This window comes from Borostomias antarcticus (genome assembly GCF_949987555.1).
Source record: "Borostomias antarcticus genome assembly, chromosome: 2".
NCBI lineage: Eukaryota > Metazoa > Chordata > Actinopteri > Stomiiformes > Stomiidae > Borostomias > Borostomias antarcticus.
Window position 1 is genome coordinate 565,659 of NC_140235.1, and position 21,644 is coordinate 587,302.

The following is a 21,644-nucleotide window of genomic DNA, read 5'->3' on the forward strand; positions in this document are numbered from 1 at the left end:
AGGACAGTCAACACCGTCAGGACAATCAACACCGTCAACACAGAACAGTCAACACAGTCAACACAATCAACACAGGACAATCAACACAGTCAACACCGTAAACGCAGGATAATCAACACCGTCAACACAGTCAGCACAATCAACACTGTAAACACAGGACAGACAACACCGTCAACACAATCAGGACAAACAACACCATCAACACAGGCCAGTCAATACCGTCAACACTGTCAGGACAATCAACACAGTCAACACTGTCAGGACAATCAACACAGTCAACACTGTCAGGACAATCAACACAGTCAACACTGTCAGGACAATCAACACAGTCAACACTGTCAGGACAATCAACACAGTCAACACAGGACAGTCAACGCGTCAACACAGTCAACACTGTCAGGACAATCAACACAGTCAACTCAGGACAGTCAACACCGTCAACATAATCAACACAATCAGGACAATCAACACAGTCAACACTGTCAAAACAATCAACACAGTCAACATAGGACAGTCAATGCGTCAACACAGGACAATCAACACAGTCAACACAGGACAGTCAACGCGTCAACACAGGACAATCAACACAGTCAACACTGTCAGGACAATCAACACAGTCAACACTGTCAGGACAATCAACACAGTCAACACAGGACAGTCACCACCGTCAACACAGGACAATCAACACCGTCAACACAGGACAATCAACACAGTCAACACTGTCAGGACAATCAACACAGTCAACACCGTCAACACAGGACAATCAACACAGTCAACAGTCAGGACAATCAACACAGTCAACACTGTCAGGACAATCAACACAGTCAACAGTCAGGACAATCAACACAGTCAACACTGTCAGGACAATCAACACAGTCAACACAGTCAGGACAATCAGCGTAACACAAGCAACACAGGCGCTGAGCGTGGCCCCTCCCACAGGCCTGTGATCATACTGGTCATGTATGCGTGTGCGTGTCTGGGCTCCCAGGACATAGCTGCATACCCATAATGAATATACTAGCATGGCTACATGTATAATGACTAAATGAAATCGAGTCATTCTCAAACTGAAACTATTTCAGTTGACATGGGCCAATAATCGTACAGGAAATAGATGGTATCAATCAGCCATCAGGGCCGCTGTGAGAGCGCAGGAACCCTGTTCCCTGAGGGAGGATGAGTCTGCGTCCGGGGAGGAGATGGGAGGAAGTTGTCCGTCTTCGGAGGTGGAGGAGGTGCGTGTCAGAAAGCCAATCAAAGACACTCCGTTATCTCCTGGTCGCCACAAATTAGGGAGGCTGGGAATAGCCTTGGGTTGAGAGATTGATGGTAATCTGCACATTAGTTAATTGAAAAGCCCTTTGAGTGCTGTAAAAAACAATATAATTCTGATCATTGATCCTGACAAATCCAATGAGGGGAGGAAACGTCTCTTTTCACAGGAAAGCGGAAGCTCTCTCGGTGACTGATGGCGGTGTTTGCGAGGCCTGCCGGTTACACCTCTAGTATTTACTGTCTTCTCTCCATATCTCAAACCATTCATCATTATAAAGTTCAAAATACACAAATCCACAAATGCTCCTTCAAAATAAGCCGTAGTGGCAGCAGTGTATTATTCCCCAGCGTGAATTCTGAGCACTTTCAACACAGTGAAATGGATTCCAAACAAGCAGTGAACAGAACCACAGAATACGGTATAGAGTAATATCATCTTCATGATGAAATTACAGTAGAAACATGGATGAATTACAGAGATCCATGAGATGAGCCATTGCCTGGAAGCCTCTTACAACAGCTGAACTGCTCAGGATTATTCATTTTCTGACACAACATTGATCATTTTTCACAAGAATCTAAGCAGGCGTCAAAGGGGCAGCTCTTTGTTCTGTAAACCAGCTTTGTTCAACATGAGGAAGAGGACAATGTCCTCGCGTCCCTGATTAGATCAAACACCGGGGTGGAGGTGCCGAGGACGTCCTGAGAGGATTCGGACCAACCAGCGGTTTATGGTAAAAGTCGTCACCCCATTATGAGAGTGTGCCCCTCCAGTCAGCTGGCCTGTGTAACTCTATCTGCTGTAATTGTCCATTACAGCAGAGGTTGTTTTTGCTCAGTCCGCCCGTGTTAAACGTCCCCTGATGGTGGATTGTGCGATGGCACCGAATAACAATATATTTGTTAACTGGGTTACAGAGACATCCACCCAGAAAGGTCCATTAGCTCTGGGGCTGCTAATGTGTGAAGGGCGCCTGCTAAGGCCCTCGCTGGACGGGCAAACTCCAGGCTTTACTGACCCTTTCCCTCAGTTAACCCTGTCACTTCCGTGGCAGCCGCTAGCCTGACGCCCTGCCTCTGCGCACAGACTGACCTCATCACAGACTGACCTCATCACAGACTGACTTCACCACAGACTGACCTTATCACAGACTGGTCTTCACCACAGACTGACCTCATCACAGACTGACCTCATCAGACTGACCTCATCACAGACTGACCTCATCACAGACTGGTCTTCATCACAGACTGACCTCATCACAGACTGACCTCATCACAGACTAGTCTTCATCACAGACTGACCTCACCACAGACTGACCTCATCACAGACTGACCTCATCACAGACAGACCTCATCACAGACTGACCTCATCACAGACAGACCTCATCACAGACTGACCTCATAACAGAATGACTTCATCACAGACTGACCTCATAACAGACTGGTCTTCATCACAGACTGACCTCATCACAGACTGACCTCATCACAGACTGACTTCATCACAGACTGACCTCATCACAGAATGACTTCATCACAGACTGACCTCATAACAGACTGACCTCATCACAGAATGACTTCATCACAGACTGACCTCATAACAGACTGGTCTTCATCACAGACTGACCTCATCACAGACTGACCTCATCACAGACTGGTGTTCAGTCCACCCTGCCTTACTCTCCTGGTCTCTCAGGCTAAATGTTTGAGTAATGGGAGTGGTTGATGTTGGAGAACCCTGCTATCAGTGCCCAGTGGATAAGAGCAGATCTAATAGCAGCCTGCAGTAACGTCACCCGTTTGTCTGCAATAGTCACATGAATAAAGGCCATGGAAAACAAGATGATGGTGAAATAACTCCCTTCAGATTCAACCCAGAAATTGACCCAACCTTCTGCTTGTTCAGTAAAACGAGAGTCTATGTTAATGTCCGTGCTGAGTAATATTTGGTCGCATGTGTGGTTAACGCCCAATCCCAATTCCCCCCTTGGCCCTAGCGCTTGGCCCTAACCCTGGGAAAATGCGCGTTCACATTAGGGCTAGGGGGGTCCCAATTCTCCCTCCGTCTAGGGTTAGGGCGAAGTGTGAGGGATAGATAGCCCTTGAAACTGAGATTTTCGGGACCCACACTTCAGAACGAGGGCTACCCAGAATGCTTTGCAAATCTCCTCTCAAAAATCTGTCGACAAGATGGCGGCGGCCACCGACCGAAAAAAGGAAATCCACAAATGTAATTTTTTCTTCGTTAATAGATGTAAACATTGTGATAACCATCGCATTATTATTGTTTTATGTTGTTTCAATGTAGTATATATATATATATTATTTATTTGGACTGGGGGGGGACACTAGGGACAGGAGGTTTGGACTGGGGGGGGGGGGCAGTAGGGACAGGAGGTTTGGACTGGGGGGGGGGGGGGGGCACTAGGGACAGGAGGTTTGGACTGGGGGGGGGGCAGTAGGGACAGGAGGTTTGGACTGGGGGGGGGGGCACTAGGGACAGGAGGTTTGGACTGGAGGGGGGGGGGGGCAGTAGTGACAGGAGGTTTGGACTGGGGGGGGGGGGGGGCAGTAGTGACAGGAGGTTTGGACTGGGGGGGGGGGGGGGGGGGCAGTAGTGACAGGAGGTTTGGACTGGGGGGGGGGGGGGCACTAGGGACAGGAGGTTTGGACTGGAGGGGGGGGCACTAGGGACAGGAGGTTTGGACTGGAGGGGGGGGGGGGCAGTAGTGACAGGAGGTTTGGACTGGGGGGGGGGGGGGGCAGTAGTGACAGGAGGTTTGGACTGGGGGGGGGGGGGGGGGGGCAGTAGTGACAGGAGGTTTGGACTGGGGGGGGGGGGGGCACTAGGGACAGGAGGTTTGGACTGGGGGGGGGGGGCGCTAGGGACAGGAGGTTTGGACTGGGGGGGGGGGGCAGTAGGGACAGGAGGTTTGGACTGGGGGGGGGCACTAGGGACAGGAGGTTTGGACTGGGGGGGGGGGGGGGCAGTAGGGACAGGAGGTTTGGACTGGGGGGGGGCACTAGGGACAGGAGGTTTGGACTGGGGGGGGGGGGGGGCACTAGGGACAGGAGGTTTGGACTGGCATTAAGCTCTTGACCTAACAAATGCAGCAATCCCAGTCAGGTTGAGAGTGAATTCAAGACTCTCATGTTTGTCTTTACATCACAGAACTGTTGGACTATTCCTCCAGCGTGAGTCGCTCAGATCCAACAACAAGAGACTCTGGAAGGTCCCCTGTTCTCGTCTTGATATGTCACCTTCATGTGTTTCTGTTCTTTAGAGTCTGCGCCCAGGGCGCGCTAAACGCTTGGTGCGTGTTTAAATAAAAGTGACTTTGACTATGACTAATACCAAACATGTCCTGCTCGCAAAACAAGACTTTGAGCGAATCGTTTCCCCAACGGCTGAAATGCCTGGATGAGCAGGGAGGCATTTTGTTTTGACATCTGATCAGTTGATAAATTCCACAGCAAAAACCCAGAATGATTTTAGTAACTTCATACTTTTCTATTTTTCATTGGACTACATAGGAGTTATAATACTTCCCGCCAACCACCACTGCTCACAGCTGTACAGGTATGGACACAAATAATATGAACGAATCTACCTACATGAGATGTATCAACTTATTACTATTAGGCGAGGAGATCGGAGCTGAGAGCAATGGGAACTCCAGCTCCTTGGTAGGATGCTGCCTTCACACCAGCAAGGTCAGAGTTCAAGGTTAGGGAATGGAAACAGACTCAATTATGTATTTTTCTTGAATATTATTAGTGATTGTGTTTTGTGTTTCTTATATATTTTGTAAATAATGTATCTGTTATTGAGGTATTATTATTATGATAAACATGGGCCGGCTGTGGCTCAGTGGTAGTAGGTCGTCCCGGCGGTTCGAATCCCGCCTCCTCCTGTCCACATGTCGAAGTGTCCTTGGTCAAGACACTGAGCCCCAAACTGCTCCCAGTTAGCAGGCTAGCACCTTGCATGGCAGCTGCTGCCATTGGTGTGTGAATGTGTGTGTGAATGAGTGAAGAAGAGGCCATTGTAAAGCACTTTGGATAAAAGCGCAATATAAGTGCAGTCCATTTACCATTTAAATGGGCCCTGGTAGCCTGGGGAGAAAGAGAGGGAGGGAGAGAGAGAGAGAGAGAGAGAGAAGAGAGAGAGAGAGGGAGAGAGAGAGAGGGAGAGGGAGAGACCAGAGAGAGAGAGAGAGAGAGGGAGAGAGAGAGAGGGAGAGAGGGAGAGAGAAGAGAGAGAGAGAGAGGGAGAGAGAGAGAGGGAGAGAGAGAGGGAGGGAGAGAGAGAGAGAGGGAGAGAGAGAGAGGGAGAGAGAGAGGGAGAGAGAGGGAGAGAGAGAGAGAGAGGGAGAAGAGAGAGAGAGAGAGAGAGAGAGAGGGAGAAGAGAGAGAGAGACCAGAGAGAGGGAGAGAGAGGGAGAGAGAGGGAGAGAGAGAGGGGGAGAGAGAGAGACCAGAGAGAGGGAGAGAGAGAGAGGGAGAGAGAGAGAGAGGGAGAGAGAGAGAGAGAGAAAGAGAGAGGGAGAGAGACCTTGCTGCTTTCTTATCTCTCAATCACTCTCTGTTGATTTTGTCCACTTACACATTCAACAACTGCACATACTGACAAAATGCATTCATGGGCAGAGATCTGTGTTCTCCCAGAACCTTCCTAGTTACCTCCGCCCCAACGACAGCGCAGGGCGAGAGGTTATGTTTTCAGGGGCGTGCGTGTGTGTGTGTGTGTGTGTGTGTGTGTGTGTGATTTTTAGCAGGATTACGGAAAAACTACTGGACCGATTTTCACGAAACTCGGTGGAAAGGTGCAGCATGGTCCAATTTAGAACCCATTAAATTTTGGAGTGGATTTTAATCACGGGGCGCCCAAAAACAGCCGGACTGGCCATTCATCTCCATTCATTTTTTAAATTATGATTACACAAAAACTACCAAACTGATTTTTTATGAAACTCGGTGGAGGGGTGCATCATGGGACACCTTAGAACCCATTACATTTTGGAACAGATCCGAATCACGGGTCGGATCCATGAATGAAAACAAACTTAGAATGAAGCCACCTCTCTGTGTGGGGGTGCTAGAGACACAGGGTTTAGACTGGGGTGTGAGGGGGGTGCACCGCTAGCTGGGACCCGAGGTGGGCGCCACAGAGCCAAATACAGCCACCCATTCACCTCCGGTCATTTATACCTCCACCCCAGTGAATCAGGAGCCGCCCAAACACGGCCTGGACGCCCATTCACCTCCATTCATGTTCTGGACTAGGATTACACACAAACTACCAGACTGGGCCAATTTAGAACCCATTCCATTTTGGCACAGGGCCACAAAATGCATTCAGGGGCGGAGGTCTGAGCTCTCTGAGCAGCATTTCTAGTTGCGTTTGAGGCGGTGTGTGCGGTACCCACACGGCCCGTCCCTGGGGGAGTAGTTGAGGAAGCAGAACCCGATAGTCGTGAGCAGAACGGTTCTCCAGGTGAGTTTGCGCAGCAGCTGCAGGCGAGTCACTCCTCTTCTCTGCATGGAGGAGAAGGCCAGCACCACAGAGGTCCCCATGATGAACACAAACCTGCAGGAAACACATCACTAACCTGCAGGAAACACATCACAAACCTGCAGGAAACGCATCACAAACCTGCAGGAAACACATCACTAACCTGCAGGAAACACATCACTAACCTGCAGGAAACGCATCACTAACCTGCAGGAAACACATCACAAACCTGCAGGAAACACATCACAATCCTGCAGGAAACACATCACAAGACTGGCTCAATGACTCATGGTGATTGGCTGTCATCGAGGGGTCCAGCACAGTGCCTTTTTCCCCCAGCAGGGGGGTCATATACACAGATACAGAATGCAGTGGAAGTTCATTTATGTTATGATTGCAGTGACAGATATTGTGCAGCAATAATAAAGAAACACAAACCTACCAAGGCATCACGAGATCTGCTACAGTGAGACCTGCAACATGAAGACATGTCTTCAAGCCAGACAGAAAGAAAGACAGACATCCAGAAAGCACACAACCTGGGTGATTCATAACAATCTATTCAATGCTCATAAAATGCGGTTTTTCATATTACAGTTCGATTTCGAATGGTGAGTGATTTATAAACGTCCACCTCCATGACAGTAGCGGCCTTGTAGTAATATCAGAATCCATCAACCTACCTTCTGAAATCAATACAGTTCTGTTGATGTGATGAAGAGGCTATTATAAAGCCTAAATTGAGTTCATCTTTAAATAGCGGTGGAGAACAGTCACCATTAAACTGGGCGACTAACCCTCCCCCCATTTCCCTGGTTTATTAATGGTCTATAGATCTACAGCGCTGGAGGAGACTCAGATACGGCTCAGATACGGCCCAGATACGGCCCAGATACGGCCCAGATAGGGATGAAATCACATCCATCTGCTTGGTCGGAGCCTGTATTTACCAGTGCTAATGCCAGTAGGAGAACCATTACAGGGACTTCAGATGTTCTGCCCTGAACAACATGGAGTCACAGCTGGCCTTGATCTGCCTTTCTGTCCCCTCCAGCGTGGTCCCCAGTGGGACGTCTGATACTTAACCGTTCCACGGTGCGTGCTGGAAGAACCAGTACCCTCCTCCGCCGTAGTTCACAAACACCATGGCCGTCAGGGAGAACCTAGAACACATCATGAGACATGCGACGCAAAACGCTCTTTAGATCGGCTCTTTCTTCATATTTAACTCTGGTTAAAGAAACATGGGGTCAATAAGTGAGTGAAGGTTGGTCACATCTGTTTCTAGATATTGGTTGTTATCACCAGAAAATATTGAGCAAAATGACCTGAATTGTATTGGTTCCATTCCCTTTTCAATCCCCTGTCTCTAATCCAGACGTTGTGAGTCTGAGATGAACGGGCTACAGGAGGCAGCCATGCTGCACCTCCAGTCACACAGCAAACACGAGGTAATGCCATCTCAGCATTATGAATCACTCAGGAAATGAACACTTGTCCTCTGGATCTCCTCATGCAGGAGTGCTGACTAAACACGTCGGCCGTCTAAGTTATGATTCCCTTATTCCTCAGCGTTGCAGCAGCTCCTGAGATGGAGTCCCGCCCTGAATGAGCTGCGTACCCAGGCGCTGTTTGAGGCACGTGCAGGAGAACGTGGGGTTGGGTTCGACCGCTCTGACGGCTCAGAGGCCTGGAGGTATCAGAGAAGAGGTTTACTGATCGCTTCGGCTACTTCCTCTCCTTTCATCGGCTAGAAATACACACTCACACCTCCAGACTGAAGACTTTTCTTTCTGCTGCTAAATCAAATAATTATTCATTCATACACTGCATTGTAACTTTTATTCCTGCATTTTGATTTAAATGTCATTTTTTGCATTTCGCTTTATATGACCTTTTATGTGTTGCACTTTGTCTTGATTATTTGAATGTCTCATGTAAAGCATTTTGAATTACCTTGTTGCTGAAATGTGCTACATATAAACTTGCCTTGCCACATTCTTATGTTGCATTCATGAGCAGTAAAACGTACACTATTTAATAAGAGTAAAATATTGGAGGGTCTTTAAGGACCTTCAGGAGATGAGCCTCCTAGAAGGCGTGGTCTGATAAGGTGCTGTCTCTCCCTCAGTCCCGCCAGGTTCTTCTGGGCTGATTGAATTAAGAGCTGCACCAGGCGGCCATTACTGCTCCTCCACCCCTAACCTGCTGATACAAGATCTCAATCAGCCACATCTTCTTAGAAGGATTATTACGTGCACACACACACACACACACACACACACACACACACGGGCACACACACACACACACACACACACACACACACACACACACACACACGCACACACACACACACACACACACACACGGGCACACACACAGGCACACTGTACAGTAGATTGTGTAGATAAGAGCGATTACGCACACACATGGACAACGCCATGCAGGGGTCATGGGAGAGGAGTGAAGAGAAAGGTGAATCTGTATTGACTGTATCTGCAGTGACTGTGTGCTCAGCTGGTATCACCCTGTGTGCTCAGCTGGTATCACCCTGAGTGCTCAGCTGGTATCACCTTGTGCTCAGCTGGTATCACCCTGTGTGCTCAGCTGGTATCACCCTGTGCTCAGCTGGTATCACCCAGTGTGCTCAGCTGGTATCACCCTGTGCTCAGCTGGTATCACCCAGTGTGCTCAGCTGGTATCACCCTGTGTGCTCAGCTGGTATCACTCTGTGTGCTCAGCTGGTATCACCCTGTGCTCAGCTGGTATCACCCAGTGTGCTCAGCTGGTATCACCCTGTGCTCAGCGGGTATCACCCTGTGCTCAGCTGGTATCACCCTGTGTGCTCAGCTGGTATCACCCTGTGCTCAGCTGGTATCACCCTGTGCTCAGCGGGTATCACCCTGTGCTCAGCTGGTATCACTCTGTGTGCTCAGCTGGTATCACCCTGTGCTCAGCTGGTATCACCCAGTGTGCTCAGCTGGTATCACCCAGTGTGCTCAGCTGGTATCACCCTGTGTGCTCAGCTGGTATCACCCAGTGTGCTCAGCTGGTATCACCCTGTGCTCAACTGGTATCACCCAGTGTGCTCAGCTGGTATCACCCTGTGTGCTCAGCTGGTATCACCCAGTGTGCTCAGCTGGTATCACCCAGTGTGCTCAGCTGGTATCACCCTGTGCTCAGCTGGTATCACCCTGTGCTCAGCTGGTATCACCCTGTGCTCAGCTGGTATCACCCTGAGCAGATTACTGCAGTACCAGCTCCAGTAAAGCAACTTATTACCTCTACCCCAGGGAGAGCGTGGTATGGCGTGTGTGCGTTTGTTAGCAGGATTACGCAAAAACTACTGGACCGATTTTCACAAAACTTGGTGGACGGGTGTAACATGGTCCATCTTAGAACTCATTCAATTTTGGAGCAGATCTGACACACGGTTCGGGTCCATGGGCTGCCCAAATACAGCCCGACTGCCCATTCACATCCATTCATTTTTAGGATTATGATTACACAAAAACTACCGAACCATTTTTTATGAAACTTGGTGAAGGGGTGTATCATGGGTCACCTTAGAACCCATATGATTTTGGAGCAGATCCGAATCATGGGCCAAATCACGGGCCGGATCAACGAAAACAAAACTTAGAACGAAGCCAGCTCCCTGTGTGGGGGTGCTAGAGACACGGGGTTTGGACTGGGGTGTGAGGGGGCAGCTCCCTGTGTGGGGGTGCTAGAGACACGGGGTTTGGACTGGGGTGTGTGGGGGGAGCTCCCTGTGTGGGGGTGCTAGAGACATGGGGTTTGGACTGGGGTGTGAGGGGGCAGCTCCCTGTGTGGGGGTGCTAGAGACACGGGGTTTGGACTGGGGTGTGTGGGGGGAGCTCCCTGTGTGGGGGTGCTAGAGACATGGGGGTTGGACTGGGGTGTGAGGGGGGAGCTCCCTGTGTGGGGGTGCTAGAGACACAGGGTTTGGACTGGGGTGTGAGGGGGGAGAGCACGGAGTGCACCACACTGACAGAGTCAGAGACACAACATGCATGCAGGGGCGGAGGTCTGTGCTCTCTGAGCATTTCTAGTTGCCAATATTTTGTATAGGGCTGCATTTAAAAGAACACAATTTCAGGCAGATCAAATGATCAATGCAAGTCCCATATGAAATAGCCCCCTGATTCTGAGTTTTACAAAAAAGAGGACTTAATTAGATCATTTTGAATTCAAGAAATCATCGTATTATGTGACACCTCATCAATCCTCCTTAGCTCTCCATGTAGTTCAGATATTACAGAATACCCTTCCATAGTGAAACTGTTTAACTATCAAATGCTTTTACTAAAACTTTCTAAACCATGACATATGTCTTATACTAAAACAATAATAGCAACTTCATGACTGATAGATGCTTCTGAATTACTGCATTTCTTTGGTTCTGATCTCTTTACATGCATCAGCAATTAGGCTATGCGTTCAATACACTCCCCTGTCGCAAATGGATAGTTACACTCAATCACTATTGAGTATTGAGTTACATTATTACATTATCGCTAGCCACATCAAGTACATGGAAACCCAATCTAGTCATAACAAACGTCCGGTGCTTGAGCAGAAATGCCAAGGTACTTTTTACTCTTGCCAAATGCCAGTGCTCTTCAGAATCACTGGTCTTTAGTCCATAACGTTGGTACTGAAGACATTCTAGATCATGTATTATGATGTGTGTGTGGTTTTACTCAGCCACCTGGTATTCTGCACCTGAGTGACCCTTTATTTGACCAGATAGACCCATTGAGACGCATGGTCTCTTTTACAAGGGTGACCTGGCCAAGAAGGCACCAGTCAATCATAAAAACACTGTAAACATACGAGGTTCATCATTCATACAAGAACAAACATCAGGGTTAGACAAATATCAATGTTAGCATGTTAGTTAACAGTAACTGCTGCTTCATGCTAGTGTAACTGCTGCTTCATGTCAGTGTAACTGCTGTTTCATGTTAGTGTAACTGCTGTTTCATGTTAGTGTAACTGCTGTTTCATGTCAGTGTAACTGCTGTTTCATGTTAGTGTAACTGCTGTTTCATGTTAGTGTAACTGCTGTTTCATGTTAGTGTAACTGCTGCTTCATGCTAGTGTAACTGCTGCTTCATGTTAGTGTAACTGCTCTTTCATGTTAGTGTAACTGCTGTTTCATGTCAGTGTAACTGCTGCTTCATGTCAGTGTAACTGCTGTTTCATGTTAGTGTAACTGCTGTTTCATGTTAGTGTAACTTCTGTTTCATGTTAGTGTCACTGCTGTTTCATGTTAGTGTAACTGCTGTTTCATGTCAGTGTAACTGCTGCTTCATGCTAGTGTAACTGCTGCTTCATGTAAGTGTCACTGCTCTTTCATGCTAGGCTGTAACTGCTGTAACTGTTGCTTGTTACTTCCATCTACGTATGCACAGCTATCTTCAACAGAACTGGACTTGGCAGCAGCTTTTAGCATTGTCACAAGATTAAAATCCAGATCCTTTTAGAAAAATTAAAAGATGCAAACAAAGTCTCTGTGTTCCCTGTATATCATGTCTGAGGAATGGTCTGAAAAACCTTTCAGCTCTGAAGAAACCCCCCCAGGTTCAGAAATGTGCCAGCAATCATGGCGGATGAGTGATGCTTCTGTCTTCAGTAGAAAGTTGTTACTTATGGATCATAACTCACCCGATTGGGTCCAGGAACGTTAATCTTGAGTACTGAGTCACACTTTGATTAAGCATGTTGCAACGTATAAGAATTCTGTTACAGGAAGCAACATAAGAACATCAATATCTCACAAGTATGTGTAACCCCAGAAGACCACTGCTGCAGTAAGATCTGACGAGGACTGCAGGGTTCTACTACATCATGAGACTGTTCGTGCGATAGATATCCAGATACTAACCCTCACCCTGCTATGGAAAATGCCATCTGTAATCTGTTAAGAATCTCTACACTTTTGTGTGAAGAAGGCCTGATGATTGGATTTGGAGTTACAACAGAGATACTAGGAAAGGCAACATTTCAAAAAAGCACTACAATCTGTCATATCCTGTCAACGCATTGAATGATGGAAAAAAGACATGGGGATGTTAAATAATACGACTCAAGCTTTTGGAGGCCGTCTATGTTCTATTTGGCTCTAGATCTATGGCTGAGTGAATGTGTGCTGATATGTTGATGGTCTTATTACATCAATTATTTGTCACGGGGGAGGTCAAAGCCACACCAGCTTCCTGTTTCCAGAGAGGCGTGTTTTGTGTCTGCCCCGAGGCCACAATTAAGGCCAGCAGGGACCCCATATTAAATCACATCACTCCTGTCCAACAGAGCTACGCTGCTGCAAACCATAGAGATATCGGAAATCATGCCCAAAGCTGTTGGATAACAAATGTGACCAAGAATGACCCCAATAATCAGGCATTATACAACACTCACTGAGGCCTGTACATCTCCAGCATGATTAGCCTAAAATCAGTTAGCATGTATATTAGACCTGTCAGTGGCATTTGATACGGTCGACCACCAGATCCTCCTCTCCACCCTCGAGGAGAAAGGCGTCGCTGGATCTGCACACTCCCTGTTTGCATCCTACCTGACGGGCCGCTCCTACCAGGTGACATGGAGAGCGTTGATGTCGGAACCGTGTAGTTTGACTACGGGGGTTCCACACCACCCCAAGTTCTTCCCTCCTCCGTTCCCTACACTGGCTCCCTGTAGCGGCTCGCATCCAGTTTAAAACTCTGGCGCTAACCTACAGGGCAATGAAAGGAACAGCCCCCTCCTACCTCCAGGCCCTGGTCAAACCCTACATCCCCTCCCGACCTACGGGTGAAGGGTCGCTGCCCATCTTTCGTCGCAGGCTCAAAACTCATCTCTTTAAGAAGTACTACAACAATCCTCCCTCCTAAGCACTTATTGTATTTTAGATTTCTATTCTTGCACTTTGCCTTCAGCACTAGATTCTGCTCTTAGTCACTTGTTTTAGAGAGAAGATGCACTTGTGAGTTCTGGCAAGTAGTAGTACATTGGCTTTTCCTACGTTAAATGCAATTAATGTTAGTCGCTTTGGATAACAGCGTCTGCTAAGTGACTGTAATGCAATGTAATGTAATGTAATATACGAGCACAATGTGGCGATGGAGCGATAAATAGCCCAGTTGATGAAGAGCAGAACAGTACACACCCTCGGAAAGCGTCCAATGAGCGCAGTCGTGTCTGTTTGGGTCCGGCTGCCTCGGCCTCGTTCCCACAATCCTCTGCTGCATCCTGAACAACAACATTTCAGTCAATAAACAACCGTTGACACATTTTGGCCATCCTTCACATCATTAGCAGTTACAGTTAATACCCGTGTAATATGCAGTAGACTAACCTTGTAAGCTTGTAATTACATTCATGTCTTGAAACAGTGCAGACAAATTTTAACTAGTGGTACCTATTGGGAATAATACTTCTGTGTTTACATCTGCTGAACAACACGTTTCAAAAGCCTTAATTGGACTTCCAGTGGTGATGGGTATGTGGTCTTTCTTGTTTTCCACAGAGTGGATGTGAATGCCCCTGTCCTGCCCCCCCCACCCCCCCAGTTAGATTAGCCTGCCTCGCTGGCCTCCACTCAGCGGTCCGAGGGGCCAGAGCAGGAAGACACCAGCGCTAATTCCCTGTGATGGATCTGACTGCCATCAAGCCAGCATATGGAGGACAGAGATCTCTTCCTCGGGAAGATGAGAGCAGCTATTCATGCTACCAAAAATACACAGCATCCCAAGTCGTTAAGGAAGACAAGAGGACAGATACAATGTTTGATCTATCACTCCAGTGGAGGCCTGCTCGCTGTAACACGGGCTCTGCTAACATTTGTATCAATCATTCTATTAGCTTCTGAGAAATGGCTTGATGACTGGAGGCTTAAAGTAATTTCAGACGTCTCCCGAGCTTCCCATTGTAACTCAATGCTGCTCAGTGCGTTTGGAAGAGCCATGCACACTTACGTTTTGATTCTGAAGGACAGAGGATCCTTTTATATGAATAATCAAATTATGAAAATAGGGCCACATCCTAATTTGTGATCTGAGTCAGAGCATCATTACCTTGGAGTTAGAACTTAGAAGAGGGCCGTGACTGATCCGATTCATCTGCTGCCGTCAAACAACTGCCTCTTATTTACCGAAGAAACACTTTATGATACTTACCAAATTCACTGAGTTCTGTGGGCCTTTACGCTGGAGTAGTTTGCTGATGGTTACACAGCGCTTCCTGTCATGGAAAACACAGTCAATGTTTATCTCTCCATGTCTGGACATGTCAGTTCTGATCTCTCCATGTCTGGACATGTCAGTTCTGATCTCTCCATGTCTGGACATGACAGTTCTGATCGATATTCAATGAGTCTTATCAAAATGCAAAAACAATTACCTATAGAAGTGGGGAGCAGCAACAAACAGGAGGGGCAGCAGGACCATGAGAAGAGCCGCCACCACGAGAGCTGCACCACACATGGAGAGATGCTTTTTACAATATTGTCTTCACAAGTTAAAGACCTTTTTACTCAATAGAACACCAAAGCCACATTGTGAGGTACGTCACATCTAGACTACCATATATGTCCATGTCAGGAGGGGGCCTCTATCAAAATGGGATGTGACTAGAGGGACTGACATCCACTTCCAGCTCCTCAATCTGGATCTCCCTCCCACGGCCTGTCTCCGTGCTCCCCTGGGTCCCCCTGTCCCCCGGCCAGGGCCGCAGAGGATCCGTCAACACACAAACACAACCCTGGTAGGAAACTCTAGACCAATCCATCACACAGCAGTCAATTCAGGTAATCTAAACCTCAATGTATCTAAAAGGGGACATGCTTTTAGGTTACTAAGTAAGACGCAGGAAACAAAGACAGAGTAGCTGCTGCCCAGCTCTACGTTTGAGACGGAGGAAGAAGAAGAAGACAAATGAGAATTAAACATGAATGAATGAAAATTTTATGTATCTGGAATCCACAGCACAAGGCCTGAGTTGAGGCATGTTGCAGAAAAACATCAATATTAATTGTTAACTAAAATACATCTTAATAAACCAGATTAAAACATTGTAGACATGAAATGTGCATAATGCAATTATAAAACCAAGGTTAAACATGTGTTATCAGCCTGTACACTGTGTAAAAGCTACACACAGTATGTGCTGGTCAGACCACAGGGAACAGGAAACAAGGTGCTCTCTGTTTGCCTTGGTGGGGAAAACAAGCAAAGTGTCCATTTTACCCTTGAGGGCTCAGTGAGAGATCACTGTCCACTAGGACATCCACTCTGAACAAGCTCACTGTCCACTCTGACATCCACTCTGAACAAGCTCACTGTCCACTCTGACATCCACTCTGAACAAGCTCACTGTCCACTCTGACACCCACTCTGAACAAGCTCACTAGGACATCCACTCTGAACAAGCTCACTGTCCACTCTGACATCCACTCTAACAAGCTCACTAGGACATCCACTCTGAACAAGCTCACTGTCCACTCTGACGTCCACTCTGAACAAGCTACCTTGGACATCCACTCTGAAGAAGCTCACTGTCCACTCTGACACCCACTCTAACAAGCTCACTAGGACATCCACTCTGAACAAGCTCACTAGGACATCCACTCTGAACAAGCTCACTAGGACATCCACTCTAAACAAGCTCACTAGGACATCCACTCTGAACAAGCTCACTAGGACATCCACTCTAACAAGCTCACTAGGACATCTACTCTAACAAGCTCACTAGGACATCCACTCTGAACAAGCTCACTAGGACGTCCACTCTGAACAAGCTCACTAGGACGTCCACTCTGACACCCACTCTGAACAAGCTCACTAGGACCTCCACTCTGAATAACAGCTTAGATACTTACATTGTACGAATCAGCACAGTTGTGTGAACATTTTGATATATAATATGTGTATGAGCTGTTAAAACTGTAGTTAGAAAAAGGGTAAAAATGCTAAATTAACATCTCAAAAGTTAGAGTGCGTGCCATACGTTTCAATGGGGAGCACAGTTGCTGAACAAATCGTCATACAGCAAAAACTGTAAGTCACACAGCTTAGATACTTACATTGTACGAATCAGCACAGTTGTGTGAACATTTTGATATATAATATGTGCGTGAGCTGTCAAAACTGTAGGAGTGCCAGCAGTTTACAAAATGTGCAACTGCTGCCACCACTCTAAAAACATGAAGTTTCTGAACATTCCAAAAGCAGTTTCAAGCAGTTTCAATGGGACAAAAAATAGTTTTAAAATTAACATTTCTAAAAAACTATTAAAAAAAATCTAAAAGAAATCTGAATGGATCAGTTAAAGAGCTAAACATGGCGAACATTTTAAAGTTTGAATGAAGTTTCTAGCACAAAGTATGAAGAAGTAGTTGAAAAAAAAACTGGGGAGAACTAGAATAAAGAAAGAAAGAAAGAAATAGTGGGAATATCACAAGTTGGGCTAGCTTCTACAAGCTCTGACACAGGGTCTCTGGCATACGTAGGGACAAACATTTTAGGGTTGAAGATCAAGGATCTTTATTTGTTATGTGTAAAGATGTGGCTTTCATGTATCATTAACTGCTTTGACCTTGAAAACGTACACCTAACCTTGACAATAACAATGATTTCTAGTTACATGGAAACCATCTCTGTCAGAATTATAACTTACATGCATTTGTGGTCTGGGGAGCAGAGCTGATGTTAATACTGAAGTTAGAGACAGTGAGATATAGAGTGGACTGCAGCCCATTCTCTGTCAAACCTCTGTTTTATACCTGACGTGATCTCGGCCGCCCCAGGAACCTCCCTTCTCAGATCCAAGTTAACGTTGAGAGAGCACAGAGGTGATTCTATCCTGCTCCCTGCGCCTTTAGCTGTTTCTGATGACCAGACCACTTACTTAAGCGCTGGACGCCCCGAGGAGCCGGAGTATAATCACTGGGCAGCCAGGATAATGGAAGCTCATCATGCTGGGGAGGGTGCAGTCCACTGAGCATATATCTACCAGATAATGGCTACTTGGCCTTAAAAGTCTGATCTACAACATAATCTGCAATATTGTTAAGTAGAGTGTACATTATGGAGAGAGACGCTTTCAAAATCCCATTAGGGCCTAATCCCTCCACGCTCCCTAATGTATTACCCACAATCCCCTCTGTTTTGGAGAGGCCCCGAAAACAAACAGAAAAGCTTTTCTTTTATCCGTTTTCAAGAAAGGCTGTCTTATCTAATCGATACACATCTTGTCCCATGAGATGAGAGAGAATTACCCCTCCATAGAAGTGTACAACACAGCTGATGTCTCCTCGATTAGGAACTGTGAGGATCAAAGTCTTACAGGTTCAGGATTCTTATCAGGATTCACAAGCTCATTACTTACAGTAGTTCTACTTTCACCTTTATTGGCATCGTCTGACTCGATTACCAAGTATTGTCATTCAAAATGACAGTGTAGGCAACAGATAATGTATTTTAAGGGAGTAATATTTAATTATATTTCAATAATTAAATATTCATATTTAATTTAAAAGTTTGTAGGGAATTTCTATAGATGGCACATTTTCATTTACCTAACGATTGATTTCTCCTTTCAATTACCTAACATGTCAGTGTACTCACGCAGGTAGGCGTTCTGTGGACTTGTATCCACAGTGTGAAAGCAGGAGGCGTTGTCAGGGCCTTCTGACGGTTGGACCCAGACTGAGTAATGACCTGTCTCCTCGTACAGCTGACTCCACCTGGACCCACAATAAAACACACAGGCACAACCACAATAAACCTGCTTCTTGCCGGTAAGCCGTTATATAGATCAACTTATTAAAAACATTAATCTAATTTAATATTGTTCTTATTCATTTCAAACATTCAGTGGGTATTTGACACTTATTTTTTTCTTCTTGACCTATGAGGTTCATCTTGTTCTATTACGACCACCATCTTCCCGTGTCTTCACAAGCCCTGTGAAGCTCGCGAGGGACACCTAGTGTTTATAAGCCAGAAGTGCAGCAGCCATCCTCTGCTGGCCTCACCGTCTCTGGTTTCAGACCCCAAAAATGTGCATTACAAGCTCTTATTGATCGTATGGGAATGACATACTGGCTATCACTATGAGTGTTTTTTTAAGGGGGAAAGGAAATCGATAGTGGCTCAGTTTGGTTAGGGACCTCAGTATTGATCTAAGGAGCCCAAGACTAGATCTCAACTGACGAGGACAAAACACCCCCCCCTGCCTTGTCGGGAGCAACCCGATCCCTCTGAGCGTGTTTAAGGGTGACCCCCAAATGGATGCTCTGTCCTGGTGTCTTGTAAGCTGTGCTTGTTTGTCAACAGGGCTGTTCTCTTGTTGGACGTCCTCTCTGAGGCCCAGCATGGACGCGGCCTGGACACCTTAATGACTCTCTTCATCATTATTGGACTGTCAGCTCCTGTTAACCCCAAAAAAGCCACGGATCGATACCTGGCGAGGTAGTTTGAACCGGGGCATCACTCAGGTCCAGAGGGCAGGTCAGGAGCGCCCTCCCACCCCAGTAAATAACCCAGGACTCTGCTAATGCAATCATCGGACCAGTATATCTGCTGGGTCAAAACCTCAAAATGGTTATAGACCTGCAACGGATTTATAGTGATAGAGAAGCACCAGTCATCGCACACATGGGTAAACCAGTATGTGTGATTACAGCACCACCATCACCACAATCAAATCAACATAGTATTATAGATCTAGAACTGTTATAGATGAACTGTATGCATGTATCAGAGGTTTTTGAATGGCTTTAGACGTGAAGGTGTTGCATTGTTTCATTCATCGTGACTCACGGATAAACCTTATCAGAAGTGGGTCGCGCACATCCCAAAATAATTAATAAGGCAGGTGCTGGACTAAAAAAGCATATGTACCAAAGAAAGTAAGAGTCCGCACACTGTAGATCCCATTAAGATTATTTATGGACAAAAAATATAGATGTGACGTTTCGAGCGACAACGCTCTTCCTCAGACAACGGATAAACCTTCACGGATAAAGCTCACCTGCAGAGAAGTGATCTAGTGGTTTTGGATTCCAGCCTCATGGTCAGAGAGAAGTGGGTTCTGACCACAGCAGAGGCGTTTCGGTCTCCAGCGCCCACGCTGACCAGGGGCTGGGAGAGACACTGGGAGAGACAGGGAGTCACATACGGAGTGAGTTCACACACTCTACACACAAGCACATACTGTACCCCACACACAGATGCACACGCACGCACACACACACACACACACACACACACACACACACACACACACACACAAGCACATACTGTACCCCACACACAGATGCACACGCACGCACACACACACACACACACACACACACACACACACACACACACACACACACACACACACACACACACACACACACACAAGCACATACAGTACCCCACACACACACATACTGTACCCCACACAAGCACATACAGTACCACACATAAGCACATACAGTACCACACACAAGCACATACAGTACCACACACACACATGCACACGCACACACACACACACACACACACACAAGCACATACAGTACCCCACACACACACATACTGTACCACACACAAGCACATACAGTACCACACATAAGCACATACTGTACCCCACACACACATGCACACGCACACACACACACACACACACACACACACACACACACACACACACCACATGCACACCTTGTAGCAGTAGTCCGAGGTGAAGAGCACTTCCACGTCTTCTGGTAGCAGGTTGTGCACCGTGAGTAACGCCTGGTCCATTTTCAACGCTGGTCCTAAATGCAATGGGATTCATCATAGCATTACTAGCATGATTTACAGTACATTAAAAAGCATTATTTCTACACAATAAAGATAAAATAACCAGTCAATAATAGTCGTGCAGATAATATACAGGTACAGCAAAATTACTTTCAGATGATAACTAGTTTCACACCATTGAACATCATTTTAGAGTATATTTTTTGATGGTGCTCAGCTTGTTGGCCGGTGCTCACTTAATACTATAAAAACAAATAAACAACAGAACAATTTGATGCTTTAGTCACTCTCATAGTTGCCAAGGTGAGGCATTGTATGTGTTCCAGGTTTAGGACGAGTTTAGGATGAATGGAACGGGACATACTTTCAGTCATTAGCAATACTTAAAAGAATTTCAAGAACTCTCTTCAAAATTGGACGACTCAACAACCCCGAAACACTCACCTGACTTTGAGTGTTCATGCATTCCAGTTGTACTTGTCAGAAGTAACACAAAAAGCAATGTCTGTCTCGGTAGTCCTCTGGACTCCATTTTACAACTGCAGAACACTTCTGCTGGCGCTCATCTTTATGATCCCAGCGGGTGTGAACAGCGTTCAAAGGGCAGGATGTGTGTGTGGTAGTGGTTCCTCTCTCTGGGGTCACAGAGCGACGATATGACGGTTCATGTGATAATTGGGATGTGATAGCCCAACAATGACCCAATGGTCATGTTAAATGTGGAGGGAGAGAGAGGGGGAGAAAATGTGTGTGTGTGTGTGTGTGTGTGTGTGTGTGTGTGTGTGTGTGTGTGTGTGTGTGTGTGTGTGTGTGTGTGTGTGTGTGTGAAAGAGAGAGAGAGAGAGAGATGTTGATGGAGACAAAACTCCCCAACAAACATTCCTCAATAGGCGGTCTATTGACATTACCGGTAGGCCTGTTATAGGCCTATCCTCTGGACCTATGATCATCAAACACAGCTTGCTTATCCTGATGCACATGCACCTTCACACCTTCACAAAACCACCAAACCGCTGGAGCCTCTTGCTCATTTC

The 21,644-nt window shown here is 46.7% G+C and overlaps 1 protein-coding gene across 1 annotated transcript in view; it reads right to left on the minus strand.

The window, feature by feature from the left end:
• LOC311329156 (heparan-alpha-glucosaminide N-acetyltransferase) overlaps positions 1-20,610 on the minus strand; it is a gene marked incomplete at both ends in the record, with an annotated part of 32,511 nt that extends 11,901 nt beyond the window's left edge. The window contains 9 exons of the mRNA XM_084461361.1: positions 6,705-6,865; positions 7,233-7,263; positions 7,877-7,953; positions 13,986-14,068; positions 14,995-15,058; positions 15,218-15,287; positions 18,442-18,560; positions 19,850-19,971; positions 20,530-20,610. Of these exons, the coding sequence (XP_084317487.1) occupies positions 6,705-6,865; positions 7,233-7,263; positions 7,877-7,953; positions 13,986-14,068; positions 14,995-15,058; positions 15,218-15,287; positions 18,442-18,560; positions 19,850-19,971; positions 20,530-20,610 (808 nt within the window). The remainder of the gene's footprint in view (positions 1-6,704; positions 6,866-7,232; positions 7,264-7,876; positions 7,954-13,985; positions 14,069-14,994; positions 15,059-15,217; positions 15,288-18,441; positions 18,561-19,849; positions 19,972-20,529) is intronic.
• Between the last annotated feature and the right edge of the window lie 1,034 nt (positions 20,611-21,644).